Source organism: Drosophila eugracilis, unplaced genomic scaffold, assembly GCF_018153835.1.
Source record: "Drosophila eugracilis isolate 14026-0451.02 unplaced genomic scaffold, ASM1815383v1 contig_399, whole genome shotgun sequence".
In the NCBI taxonomy this organism is placed as follows: Eukaryota; Metazoa; Arthropoda; class Insecta; order Diptera; family Drosophilidae; genus Drosophila; species Drosophila eugracilis.
Genome location: NW_024573259.1, coordinates 1,095 through 15,434, shown reverse-complemented (window position 1 = coordinate 15,434; position 14,340 = coordinate 1,095). Strand labels below are relative to the sequence as shown.

The 14,340-nt window shown below is 39.2% G+C and overlaps 4 protein-coding genes and 1 pseudogene across 4 annotated transcripts; 2 read left to right on the top strand and 3 right to left on the bottom strand.

Annotated features, from left to right (window-relative positions):
* The first annotated feature begins 4,918 nt into the window (after positions 1-4,918).
* Positions 4,919-6,625, top strand: LOC108109890 (ribonuclease Oy). The gene is made up of 2 exons (XM_017218692.2): positions 4,919-5,060; positions 5,274-6,625. The coding sequence occupies exons 1-2, from the start codon at positions 4,987-4,989 to the stop codon at positions 6,175-6,177; spliced, it is 978 nt and encodes a 325-aa protein (XP_017074181.1). The 5' UTR covers positions 4,919-4,986; the 3' UTR covers positions 6,178-6,625.
* A 197-nt stretch (positions 6,626-6,822) lies between these two features.
* LOC108109889 (UBX domain-containing protein 4) lies at positions 6,823-9,414 on the bottom strand. Its single transcript, XM_017218691.1, has 6 exons — positions 9,233-9,414; positions 9,029-9,163; positions 8,698-8,964; positions 8,041-8,582; positions 7,332-7,969; positions 6,823-7,275 (listed from the first exon to the last, which is right to left on the bottom strand). Exons 1-6 carry the CDS (start codon positions 9,312-9,314, stop codon positions 6,939-6,941), a joined length of 2,001 nt encoding a protein of 666 aa, XP_017074180.1. The 5' UTR covers positions 9,315-9,414; the 3' UTR covers positions 6,823-6,938.
* A 729-nt stretch (positions 9,415-10,143) lies between these two features.
* On the bottom strand, positions 10,144-10,816 carry LOC108109776. Its single transcript, XM_017218453.2, has 2 exons — positions 10,430-10,816; positions 10,144-10,343 (listed from the first exon to the last, which is right to left on the bottom strand). The coding sequence occupies exons 1-2, from the start codon at positions 10,710-10,712 to the stop codon at positions 10,327-10,329; spliced, it is 300 nt and encodes a 99-aa protein (XP_017073942.1). The 5' UTR covers positions 10,713-10,816; the 3' UTR covers positions 10,144-10,326.
* Positions 10,817-11,052: 236 nt separating this feature from the next.
* Positions 11,053-12,399, top strand: LOC121530207 (UBX domain-containing protein 1-like). The gene is given in 4 exon segments (XM_041818854.1): positions 11,053-11,218; positions 11,290-11,898; positions 11,952-12,114; positions 12,116-12,399. Coding segments are annotated over 4 exon segments (1,002 nt in total). The 5' UTR covers positions 11,053-11,168; the 3' UTR covers positions 12,296-12,399.
* A 231-nt stretch (positions 12,400-12,630) lies between these two features.
* LOC121530209 lies at positions 12,631-13,462 on the bottom strand (annotated as a pseudogene).
* Positions 13,463-14,340: the final 878 nt, after the last annotated feature.

The window sequence follows — 14,340 nt, the reverse complement described above, 5'->3', positions numbered from 1 at the left end:
TTCATCGGCCATTTTTTTTCTATGTCGTCCGAAACACGAACCGCAAATTTTAGCTTTGTTTGTCGTTGAAACGCATTGATGTGTAATAAACCCAATTGCATTTGTTTTGAATATATAAATAAATCATAAAAAATAACAAAGGTTACGCCATTTTTTGTTAGATGATTGTTTTTGTTGTTCTCTCTTTTCCGTTTCCGTTTTCGCTTTGTTGCTTTGTTTTTATTTTGTTTCCGTTTCTAGAACGTGCATGGCATACTAATATGGTCTAAATGTCAAGAGGGGTGGAGCTGAAAGATATATACAAGTCCTATCTGGCAACTCCTAACCCTCGCCTGCGCCTACATTTGATTAATCAAACAAAAAGTGTTGAAAATGTTATTTTGCCAGCCTTGCAAATGGCGCATTTGGATTTTTATGGGCCACACACTGATTTTTACGATATACATACTCAACCCAAAAAGCCACAAATTGGGACCATTTCTGGCCATCTCGGCCCAAATGTAGCCATAATAAAGCCTTGTCATGACAAACATTTACAAATCATAAAATCTACCCCAGTGCCCGAAAATTTCAATTCATTCAATCGACCATAAAATTTGATATGATTTCTAGGCCCCATCCTTGATCCCTGAAGACAAGTCAAAGTGGACCAAAAGTGTCGTGGCAATTGCTCATTAAGCATGGCAAGTGCACAGTGCGCGTCATAAATCTATAGAGCAAGCAGTCCGAGCAATTAGTCAAACGATGAGCTGGTTGGGGAGACAAATTACAGAAGCGACAAAAGGAAGAGCCTCTGACTTTGCACGGAAATTGTAAAAAAAAAAAGTAAGGACAAGGGTAAACTGAAAGGAAAAGCTTGCAAACCGCTTTCGCAGCAGCTTCATTAACGACCATGTGTGTGGGTAAGGATGGGATCACTAAGAAAATAGTTCTCATTTAGGTTTTAAGTTTAATTTGATTAAAAAGAGGCTTCATTGAAATACAAATTATTTGATTAAATGGTACAAAAATGAGGTAAAAAGAATCTTTTAATTTATTTATTTATTTATTTATTTAATTTATATCAGATAAATCTATTATTTTTTCTCTGTGCAAATAAGAGTGGATCGGTAGCTGGGGCCATAACGACGACTCGACTGGCAGTTTGTCATTTAACATTTGGCAAACGTATTAAAACACCCCATCATTGCCTTAATTAAGAGCCATAAAAGCACATTTACTTATTGTTCGTCGCTGTCTCTTCCGCTGACTCTCACTCTCTCACTCTTTCTCCGCCTTTTTTTCACCATCTCTTTCTACAGCTTTTTGCACGTCTTTGTGCTTATTTATCCCAGGGATCCCCTTTAGTATAACATACCCATACCACCCACATTACTTTACTGCCGAGTAAATCCAACCCACTTTCCCACCCACTTTACCATCCTCTTAGCGTCCATTTGTCGTGCTTAATTCATGGCTAAAGTTGGAATTAAGTGAATTTTACGTTCATTAACGTGCGAGGGTTGTGCTCTACGTGTGTGCGTGAGTGGGTGGTCTGGATGGTTGGATGGCATTTGGTTGCCATGTTTTATGGCCAATGGGTTCGTGACAAGGGGGATTGGGGGATGGTGCTCAAATGGGCGCCATTCAAATGGTAAATGGTGGTGGACTGTTGCTGATGGCGGCTACAGAATAGGTGGATAGGTGGAGGTTAAACGGGCTTTTTGCGCCTCAGACAGTGTTGATAATTAGCCGAGCGTCTAATGCTGCACTAATAACGTAAATTTGTGGCACAGTTAACGGGAGGGATCGCAGGGGTTGCGACCATAGTGAAATTGTGCGACCCAAGGTGGCAAATCAATGTCTAGTTTAGTTCGCCACTAATTTAAGCGGACTGTCGATTAAGCTAAACTTCGATTAATTACTTAAACTAGAGATTACTATATATTTATGATAAGCATAACTAACTACTAATGTAATATTCTGTATTAGAAAAATCTGTTTAGACTAAGAGATGGTTAAAAGTTGATTAAAAACTTGAGTGTACATCTTTTTGGTTTTCAAATAAGTCTCAAACGTAAATATCTCAAAAACAATAAGAAAACAAACTAAAAATCCCAAAAAACAGAATTAAATAAATAAATATAAAACAAATTTCCTACGACTTTGGTCCACTTACGACTGCCAACTAATTGGACTCACACAACTTTCTACTACCGAACTACACAAGTGAAAAGTTTGCGAATGTCCTCGAAAACTTTCAAGTCCAGAGCCATCACAACCAACTAACTAGCCAGAAATGTTGACCACTCTCATACACACACACACACTCACAGAAACTTACACACATAAAAAGTGGAAATCTTTTACCGGAAAACGAAGAGTAAAATGTGCCGCAATGCTGCGAATTGCCTGTTAATTAGTCTCACTTAGAAAATAAACTGCAGTAATTAAGAGCAGAGGCAGACAAATAAAAAACCAGCAGTGGAAAATTCCCTTAGGTAGCCAACGCCCCGAAAAACTAGTTGAAGTTTTCCCCCCCACCACCAACACAGTTTTTCCCGTTGCCATTTCCACATCCCACTGGAGTGAGCATTTTAATTTCAACGCTAGAATTCTAATTAACAAACAAATCCGGCAGAATACACAGCAGTCGAGAGTAAAAAATCCCCCAAAGGAAAACTGGGGGGGAGGGTGAAATAGGAGAGGAGCTACGGACATGACAGCAAAAAAGTATGCTACATAAAAAGAGAGAGGAGGAGGAGAGAAATGGGAGGGAGAACCCTGTGAGCCATGATCTCCCAATTTAATATTATAATTGCTACAATTATCATTCTCATGCCATTTACACAGCAATTGCACAAAAACAACCAACGAAGGAAGCCGGCAAAAGGGAAGTGAAAAATAAAAGGAGTGGGAGGGGGTGAGGGTGGAAAGCGGATCCGGATATGTACGGCAAATTGAAGCAATTACCGGGAGTCCCCCGCCGGAAAACTCTATATAAAGCCAATCCCAGACTCCTCCCACAAATATGAAGCTCTCTTTCTCGCTTGCGCAGGCGCTTAAAAGAAAAGGGAAAGGGGAAGGAAGAATGTAGAAAGAGAAAGAAAAAAAGAGAGATGGCTTCTTCCAAAAAAAAATATGTCTTAAGAGGAATTCCCCCTGCAAACCTTGATGATGATGATGGCGTTGATTATATAGAGAAAAAAAAAACGATAAAAAATGAAGAAAAAAGGCAGAAGTGAGGAGAGTTTTTAAAATTTATTACCCACCCAAAAGAAAGTTATTTGAAATGAAAGAGAAAACAATTTTCCACCACCGAAGGCCAAATCTTATTATGCCCACGCTCGCTATCTAAAAAACAACATTAATTGATTGTACATCGAGGATAATTGTTAAGTTTTTCAGGTTAGAGAGGGAGGCCTGAAATTGATTACAAAATGTTTTTGCAGCTGTTATTATTAAATTAATTTGTCATCAAACAAAAGTCCCCACTCACAAATCTGCATAAAAGCTCGCTATCCAACTTCTGGCTTACAAAAACATGACACGAAAATAATCACAAATGTTGTTGATAAAATCCCTAGACATGAGCGGGAATTTGTTTGAATATGATGAACGAAAATCATCGGAATATGGGGGGTCTATATAGATTAGAACTCCGTACGTCATGTAAATGAGTTTTATCGCACGGAATCTAACTAATTGAATTTGATAAATTGATAAAATATGGGGGATATACCAATTGGTGAATAGTAGTACTCTTCTGGGTTACCCTGTGTAAAATTATGATTAAGTAGTATTAGTTTTCTAAGAACTTAATGATTTAAAGTTTATATATTAAATATAAAAAGAAGTGAGTTTAAAATAACTTTTAGCAAAGCAACGAAAATATTTTTAATCCAATTTTAGTTATTCAAACCATTTATAAAATGATAATACTCCCTAACCCCATTATATACCCCTTACAATTATGGAGCATTAAGTGTGACAGTTTTACCTCACTTGTCTGGAATTCAGACAGCTGTCCACTTAACCACCCACCCGCCACATCATATGTATGATATATTTCACCACCCTCAAACTAAACGTACCCAAAAATGAATGGAAAAAAATTTGGGGGGATCATCAAAAGTACAAAGTACAGTTAAGCAATAATCAATTGCTAAGCAATTGTTGTCATCATTTGTTGTTGCTGTGCGATTCGAAGTTGTCATTTGATTTGTTGCTGCCGCTGTTGTAGCTGTAGTCATTGGGTTTTCAACAGAAGTCAACACCAGAACAGATAAAAGACAACAGCAACATTGCAATGTGTAATTATCGTTGTCACTAATTAAAGTTGGATGATGACTAAAAAGGAAAACAAATTTCAGAATCTTATCATCGGTGGCTAGGGGATTTTCAAGACACAGACTTGATGGAAAGCCAAAGCAGACAACCTGGCGTAGTATTTCATAAATCCTAATCAGGCGAAATATTTGTTTCTCTTCTTTTTTCCTTTTTCATTTAGCGATAAGTCTATGGAATTTATTAACCAACTTGGTTTTTGGTTGATGGGCCGTAAAGTTAATAAGTGTCTAAAATTATTGGGTTTTATTGAGGCCCACTTGGAAACGTTTGACCTTAAGTTGCAATGTTAAGTTTTAAATGTTCGGCGCCAAATTCGATTACTCAGACTAAAAGGAATGTGGTAAATTTCTTAAAATATTTCTTATAATTTAATTAAAAATTTTATTCAAGAATAATTAAAATATTTTCTTTACAGATACTAAGATAAATATAATACATTATCAATTTATTTTTGTAATTTAAATTATGATATATCAATATATATTTAAAGCCGCCAAAATTATTTGAATAAAATTTTAATACCAAAAAATACCAAAACCTTCGCAGTCTATAGCCGTTCAATCGATACATTAAATGTCAAACAATCGATATATCGATAACACCGAAGGTTTTTCCATCGCATTTACTTTTATTATTATTATTGTGCTTTACAACAGAATGCGGAGCAAGCAATTTATATTTCTCGCCATTTCGGCCTGCTTTTTGGTGACCATAAAATCGACGCCCTTAAGGTGAGTTTAAGGGTCTAGAATAGAGAACTATTAAACGTCTGATTGGAATCTTTCCTGGATTCCTGCCAACCAACCAACTATATACATATAACAGTAATCCGGGAAATATATTCAAGTTCAAGGTTGACTAGTAGTCCACTTCTTGCCTAACAATAAACAAAAGCCCCTGTAAAACCGATTAAATTACTCATGTTCACATGCTTTGCATTCTAGCGACATATCGGATTCGGATGAATCAACTTCGGTGGATGAAAAACCACAGAAAAATCCAGATGATTATAGTAAATTTGGCGTGTTCCCCTTTAAGGATGAAGATGAATCATTGCAAGACTCTTCGGGGGAGATGTCCGTACAGGATCACAACTGGGATGTTTTAATTTTCACGCAACAATGGCCGGTGACCACATGCTATCATTGGCGCGAGGAAAACCCCGACCAAGAGTGCAGTTTGCCCCAAAAGAAGGAATTTTGGACCATCCACGGCATCTGGCCAACGAAACTTCACCAACTCGGACCCAATTTCTGCAATAATTCAGCCAGCTTCAATCCGGACAAGCTTGAACCAATTGAGGATCGTTTGGAGACTTTTTGGCCAGATCTTAAGGGAGAGGATACCACGGAGTGGCTGTGGAAACACGAGTGGCAGAAGCATGGAACGTGTGCTATGCTTCTAGAGGAACTAGACAGCGAACTAAAGTACTTTCAAAAAGGACTATCATGGAGGGAGGAGTACATTATGTCGCGTATCTTGGATGCCTCTGACATTCATCCTGATTCCAACAACACGGTTGCGGCAATAAATAATGCAATAGTCAAAGCACTGGGAAAGAATCCCTCGATCCATTGCCTGTACGACAGCAAACACGGCATCAGTTATCTCTCGGAGATTCGAATTTGCTTTAGCAAATCGCTGGAGCTCATTGATTGCGATGGTGTCAAACAGGGCGATGCAGTGCCCGTTGGCGTTCCCGGTGGCACCATTATCACCAATTGCCATATCGGCAGTCTCGTTCATTATCCGAGCTTGGTGCCACCGCAGCAAAGGAAAAGCAATTGGAAGTTACCATTGGTTAACGTCTACAAACTGCTGCAGTTCCTCATGTGGTTCACCTTGTAAAGAGGACATTTTTGTAACCCAAGTTGGGAAATATTTTGAGGCGCGCCTTAGGAGGACTCATCGTTAACTCCACTATTGTTTAATCCTTCCATTGATTTAATGTTTTGGAGATTCGAAGCTTAACAATCATAAGCGTACGTACGTTTTAAATAGCTGCAAATCTAGTAAATTATAAACAAAAGAGGTCATATTTTATATTATTATTACTTGCGAAGGTCTATGAACTTATATATTCACATTTGTTGGCCACTTATAATTGATTACTTACCCTAAATCGATGGTATTATTTGAAATTGTACAAAAATGGATATTTTCAACGAAGCAATATCATCAAGTTTCACACTTATTAGTTTTTAAGCTCACATTTGTTGGGATTAACTTTATCCCTTTCATTGCAGGGGACATGGATATTCGATTAAAAAGACAACAATTAATATGTATTTTGAAATACATACTGTGTAATTATTTAAATCATTTTTTATATAATTTCTTTAGCAGCAATTCCTGCAAAATTGTTTTTGAGACGCAGATATTTTTGTTAAATTTAAATTAAATCTGCTTCTTAGAGTGACTTAAGGCTGTCTTATCTTCCTGTATCTCTTACTAGCTTTTAAGGTCACATTTGTTTAATTAAAACACATCGAATTGATATTTTGAAATATTGAATTGATATAATTAAATTTAGCATAACAGATTATTGCGTATAGATTGAACTCTAGTGACTGCTTTCAAACAGATTGCTGGATAAGGAAAATTGTGTTTTATTGCTGCTGTGTAGAATTGCCATTGTAAGTGGCCTTGTCCTTATCCTTGTCGTCGTTTTTCGTATCATGAAGTCGTCGAATGTTTGCATCCCCATACTTTGGCGGCTGATAGCCACCGGGTCGCTGCTGGAATTGCTGAGACTGGGAGCCGGAAGCCTGGCTGGTGTTATGAGCCGGTGGAGTATTTCCTGGTCCCTGTTGGGTTTGTGGAGCGGGTCTGTCGGCAGCTCCATTCCCGGAAGTCTCCGTAGCTCTTTGCGATGTAGAAGGCTCATCGTAGCCAGGAGCTGGCGTTGGACGCAGGTAAAACATTTCCATGTTGCGACGAACGGCACTATAAAATCAAGGCATTTGAAAATTGATAGCTCTACATAATAAAGAACCACTTACGCATCGGCTGGGTTAGTGTCTACCTCAACCTGTCGTCCTGGCCACCGAACGTTAGCTATCATTTCGTTCAATTTCTGGGTGAGTGGACGCAGTCCCATTTTGTGGATATAGTCGAAAGCCTTGGCAGCCGGTGTGATCATAGCCCAAATGACCGTGGCCAGCATGGTCATCAAAGATCCCCCACTGCGAACCACACGATTCACTTGCTCCTTGGTTAGCACCAGCACCACTGCATTGGGCACCAGATTTAGCTCACTCAGGGTCTTGACCTCATCTTCCGTTTGGAACTCCCTACGAGGATAACTGGTGGCCAGGGTGAAATCTCGTACATCGCTCCCAGCTAGTAGCTCATTTCGAACATAGACACGTACGGTTGCCAGCACTTCACCAGCTGGAAAGGATTTGGTGCGTTGTATCCCACCGGGCAAACGTATCTGCAGCCTGGTCTCGTCCACAGAACTAACCGAGGAATCTGGTGTTATGGCTGTCGAGACACCGGTTGCAGCCACAGAGTTGTTGGTGCTGCTTATATCGGCTGAATTAAAACGTTGTGCCTGCTCCGCTCGATCAGCGGCGATCTGGGCACGAATCCGCTCCCTTGCCTGCTGCTCCTCCTGACGTTCGCGACGTATTTGCTCCTAAAATTATAAACATGATTTAAGTTTATTATTCTAAGTGATTATATGGATTATTCTATGTAGTTCATTACCTGCATATTTTTGAGCTCCTGCTCCTTGTTTCTAGCCTGCTGAGTCTGTGCCTCTTTCCCCTCCTTGCGTCGTCTTAGCTCGTTTTCTTTTTCGCGGCGTTTCTCCTCCTCCACTCGTTCCCTTCGCTTTTCTTCTAGAAGGTTCCGGACCTCCGTCAACCTTTCTTCGGATTCCGTTATTCCCTGATCTCCTGCTGGTCGCTGTGTTGAAACTGGAACAGCAGGTGTTAGGAGCGGAACAGTCGATATAAGATTAGTGGTGGCGTAATTTCGGGCAGCAGCTGCTCCGGATGTTGATGCTGATGACTCCACTTTACTGGCTCCTGCTCTCTTCTCGGCTGCCAAAGCGCCTGGGGAAACAGCTGCCTTCTCTGTGTCAGTACCGGATTTTTCGTCCAAGCTGGAGGTTGATAAGGCAGCAGGAATTGAGGAAAAACTAGCCTCTGCAGGCGAATTTGGAGGGTTTGTCTCTTGTTCCTCCATTTCTTCAATTGGGGAGTTGGAAACTGATGTAGTTTCAGGAGCTTCAAATTTGTCTGGAACTGAAAAATTTGAACATAGTTCTAAAAACCTTATTTCAATGGAATTTAAGCTTAAGGTATTTGTGTTTTAGTTATTTCCATTTGCCTCAAATTTCCAGAATTGACCTTTGACTACCTGTTTGAGCTGATTGATTTTCTCCGGTTCCCAAACTAGTTGATTCATCTGCTCCCGCAAAGCTTCTAACAGGATTGGGCTCCAATACATCCGAACTCGAGGAGTAGCTGGCGGCTGCCTCGGTCTCCGTTCGCTTTCCCGACAGGATCAGGACCTTATCGATTTTATCGGTCAGTTCTTCCACGCTCTCCGTAATCCCAGTGGCTATTTCCAGAGGTGTGCCCGACTTGCCAATAAAAAAGAGTGACGGTACGGGCACTACTCTGTCTACAAAATCAAATATAAGTCTTTTAAAGATCTTGGATTAATTACTATCCGTTGAGATACTAACATAGCGACATAAACTGTCCGTAGGCTGAACTATTTCCCTGGACTTTGATGGCGACAAAATCGTTAGTTTCCAAACGAGATCGCACCCGGCTATCATCCACGAATCGTTCCAGCTTTCGGGTCATCTCATCCTGGCCTGGAAATCAGGTGAAATTCGTCAGAATGACGTGGTGAAAAATAGCAATACAAAGGGGTTACTAATTACCCTCAATGAAGACCACAAAGATGGCGTCCTTGGCCTTTGATTCTGCCACGGCCTCCGCAATGTTGCCCGTGTGCCAGTTCATGTTTTGGATCGAATTATCGACTTGATTCGGATACGGGTAATTTTGCTGCTTTTGTTATTCCAGAAATATTTTTCTGCCGACAGCTGACTCCCGGGTATCGACATATCCAATATCGATAAGTAATCATAAAATATTTTTTTTAATTATCCAAAGCATATTCTTTTTATATTTAAAAAGTTTGATTTCGTTTCATTTTAAAATATCTATTTGCTCATTATCTTAATTTTTTAAATGGTTAAAACAAGCATTCGATATCTTACTCGATTATAATCACAAGCCCGCTGCATTTTAAATACAAATTTTAAAATATTTCTTTATGTTTTAATTTTACTGAAATTTTTAAAAATAATCTAAAATAGAAAATGTGTTCCTAAAATATTACTAATGAAGAAATGGTTTTATTTTTTCGGTAAGTGTCATTAGGAAATGTAAATAAATATTAGGCAAAGCATTTGAAGTCTCTTTAGTATCTCATCAGGAAATAAAGACATAATTGCCAAATAGAATAAAGTCATAATAAGGCAATTTATAAATTATAAAAGCCTATATAATATTATAACAACTTTTCATTGATTGATTTGGTTGACTTTTTTCATATGAACCATACTAGTTTTTAAACCACTAATAAAGTAGTAAAAAAAAGTATTACTTTTTTGAATAACGTAAAATGGAAGTACCCTTTTAAATATTATTTTTTTTTATAAAAATTGAAAAAATACAATAATGCTTTGATAGTTTGTTGTTGTAAAGGATTATCAGCGTTCAGTACACAAATATATTTTATGGCGATAGTTCCCTCAAAATAAAGTTGTAGACTCAATCATATATATCCAGGGAATCGCCATACAGGTAATATTTTTTATTTAATACATTATACATTATAAAAAATGAATGACTTTCTTCCTTAAACGGAGAATTTTTTCTGAATGGCGATTGTCTTATAGTAAACTATTAGTCAATCGAGATATCTTATAACAAGATATAAGTGATAGTAAGGGGACCCGCTTAGTTCCTACTCGCTGGAGTTACCTGCAAGGAAATCATATATTACTAAGATGGTTTAACGTGGTTTTTAAGGAGTTTATCTGGCAACTTCGCAGGACACTTTCTCTTACCCTCGTCAATGTCAGAATTTATGATGGAACTGGCCGGAGTTACGGAGATCTCACTGCGCTCTACGTCCGGAAGACGGGCCACACGTACAATACATCTTTTTGGTTTTGGTTTTAATGGAAATGGACGTTGAATCGGAGTGGTTGCAGACTTTATACGCTCCAAATTCACGCGACATTTTCGCACCTGGTACTCTACCTCGCGCTCCACGCTACGCTCACTTTGCACGCTGAAGTACGGGTGCCGTGGGATCTTGACCACTATTTTTTTTGCTTTTGGCGACATGGTTTTGTTTGGATTATAAAAAAAACTCTTCTTAATTAGGGGACGAAATTCTTGCAATTTTTGTTGACTAGACGCCAAATCGGAGCCGTCGCAAGAACTATCGATAGTCGGAAAATCTAACAGACCAGGTGCTCTAGCTATTTTCGAGCTAATTCGATTGGTAGTTTTTACCGATAATATTAACAAACATTTTTTAATTGCTAATAAAACTGGCTTTAAAGGTATCATTATTGCTTAATGTTTAAGCCGTAGTGTAACTAGCCGATTTTATGTCTTCATTAATTGTAGCTGTTAAAACTATTTCATGTACCGATAGATATCATATAGTAATCGATATTTCACTATCGCCTACATTTGTTTTTGTGTGGTGTCATTGTAAAATTTCTTTTTATAAAATACAACACGAATAAACACGAAAACTATACCAAAAATTTTGAAAATCATTTTAAAAACGTCATGAGTGAAGTACAGACCCTTATGGATATGGGATTTCCCCGGGAGCGTGTGTAAGTGTCAAGGCATAGACGATTTTCCACCGGCAAAAATTGAGTTTTGTTTTTGTTGGAATTTTCCGCAGGGAATATGCTCTGCAGGTGACCAGTAATAAGGGTGTAGAACCAGCTATGGAATGGTTACTGGCCCACGTGGACGATCCGATACCATCAAGTCAAAATGCCGGGGATCCCCCGGGTTCCGGGGTCTCAGCCACGACTTCAGATAACTCTTCCGCTGGGGCAGCTTCTAGTAGCACAAGCGGTGCCGGTGAAACCTCTGCGGATTCCCCTGTTGCCAAGTCCCTAAAATGCGACGATTGCGGAAAGATTTTAAAGGATCACACCGAAGTGGAGTACCATGCAGCCAAAACCGGACACAGCAACTTCTCCGAGTCAACGGAGGAAAAAAAAGCCTTAACCGAGGAGGAGAAAAAGGCACAGTTGGCACTCATCGAGGAGAAGCTCAAGCAGAAGCGCATCGAACGCGAGGAACGTGAAAAAACTGAAGCTCTGCAGCGGGAAAAGAATCGTATCAAATCTGGAAAGGACATGACCGAGGCCAAGCGGCGCATGGAGGAACTTGAGATGAAGAAGATCGTGGAGCAGCGTAAGCGCGAAAAAGATGAGGAGAAGGCAGCCCGGGATCGAGTAAGGGCTCAAATCGAGGCAGACAAAGCAGCACGCAAGGCTAGGTAAGAATCATCCAAAAGCTTTATCAGTATATTTCCTCACCTTTACCCTCAGAGAACAAAAAAGAACTGGGAAATCCAGAACCAGCTCCCTCTGTGAGTTCCACCACAGTGTCGTCGCCACCGGCAGGTGTGAAGTCTCCGCCGCGAGACTACACAGAAACACGCATCCAGGTGCGCCTGCAGGACGGCTCCACTCTTCAGGAGACCTTCAACGTAAAAGGAACAGCTATCAGCCGTACGTGTGTTTATCCAGATGAAAACCGGCATCGATTCGCCCTTCTCCCTGATGACCACCTTTCCGCGCAAATTGTTCGCCGAGGACGATTACGAGAAGCCCCTGGAGGTGCTCGGACTGGTTCCATCCGCCGTCATCACCATGACCAAGACGGCCGCATAAATATGTCCTTCCAACTGGGCAATGGAAAAAAAGCTGGGAATCTCCCAGAACTAAACGAAATGTCTAGAAACTAAAAACAAAACGAAACGCGGCGCGATATTCCCTCAAAAACATTAAATGTACGGTTTTATATATGTATTAAACAAGAAAAACTAATCTTACGGACAATTTAAGCCGAAATGCGAATATTTTGAAAAGGATATTTTACAAGAAATCACAATACATCTCATCTGTATCATTTAGAACCCAGAAATCTATATTATTACTTTAAACCACAAATTTTCTTCCAAAAAGATTTTCAGTTTTTTTTTTTTTTATTAAAAACTAACTCTAGAGCAAATCAGCACCTACATAAAGGGCTGCACACAGCTCTTGATTTTCTTAACGCTTCGCTCCGCAGGTCGAATATTTAGGTGTTGGCCGAAAATGGTAAACTCCATATTGCCCACCTTCATACCAAAGACACATTGGCTCTTGGGTATTGTCCTCAATCGATTATCTTTGCTCAGAATTTTCAGCACATTCTTAGTGTCCATGACGCAGATTCCTTCTAAATTCTCTAGGGTGCGGCACTTAGATTCAATAACTTCAACTTAGCACCATGTAAAATCTAGTTTAACCAACTGCCGGCTAAATTCATCGTAATGACGATCATGGACTTCGGGCACTTCGGAACCTTCCTTTAATTCCAGATGTTCGCGAACATATCCTTTCCAGAGATTATGAAGTGGCAGAGCCTCCTCATATTTCATTTGTTTGGTTGGAAGTGTATTTAATCCAAGCTCTGCATATTCCTTTGCGACTGAGTGTTCTAGATTTGTGAGCACGACGCTTTCGGGAGTGCTGCTTGATCTTAGTGCCCTCCAGCATGGTAATGTGGTCTGGATTGATGTTCACATTGCAGCGGTGATGGGGAATCACTTGATCTGTGATAAACTCCCTTAAGTCACTCGTCACGTGCTCCATTTAATTTTCAATATCGAAGTCAACATAAATATTCAAGTCAAATTATAATCTTATGTTTTTGTTTTGTATTAAAGCCAATCGACATCGTGCCTGCTGCCAACACATATCGGTCAATCGATATCTATTAGAAATTTGAAAATAGTATTTTAATTATAGTCAACAATGTTGATTCATGAAGTTCTCCTGAAAGACAACCAACAAAATAAATGTATATCCTGAATTGACAATAGCCTGCTCAAAATGCGAAGAAAAGGAAGCATATAAATATATTTCTTGCAATTTAATTTTCAGTATTTTTATAGCTTATCAGTATATTGTTAGGGTATTAAGATATGTTCACTCTAGTCGCTATATTTCGTTTCTCTTTTTTTCTTTGATGCTCTTTTATAAATTTCAGAAAGTTATAGATGGCGTGTTATCGCCACTTAACAGAATCCTGTCAGAAGATTAAGAAATTGCACATACGACAGGTGTTTGATCTTGTTCTACCAGATAATCAGTGTCAGATTTATTACTACTGTTTAGCGAACTTAGTTAAAGAAATGAATTTATTAATTAAGTTTAATAAGAACACAATTATTTATATCTTTTAAATAGCGCTTATGTGTTTGTATTAAATTTATTTTTATAATTTATGATTTAAAATGAATAATCTAAGTGAAAGAAAGAAAATAAGTAAGATAAAGTTATAAAACAAAATTACTAGGACCTTAATTTTGGTTTAAAAAATAGCAATCAAAAAATCTAAAGGTATCAACGGTTGCTGTTAACTCGAACTCTGCTAAGAGTATATCAGCAGCGCAAAGAGAAAAGAAACAAGAGCGAACTGAGTGAGAGCGCAAGGCATCCAGTGTGAACAGCAGTGAGAAAACGCCATATTCACAACTTCTTCCACGAACATATCGAACATATGGTCGCCCACACCTCCCCCCCTCAGCACGAAACAACTTTCGACCGCAGCGGAACACCAAGCGCAAAATCGGAATAATCGCTTACAAGAAAAAGTGCCCGCCGCGTGATCGAAAAAACCAAATAAAGTCGAAAAAGGGGAAGCTGCGAGGTAAAATTGAACGCCAACC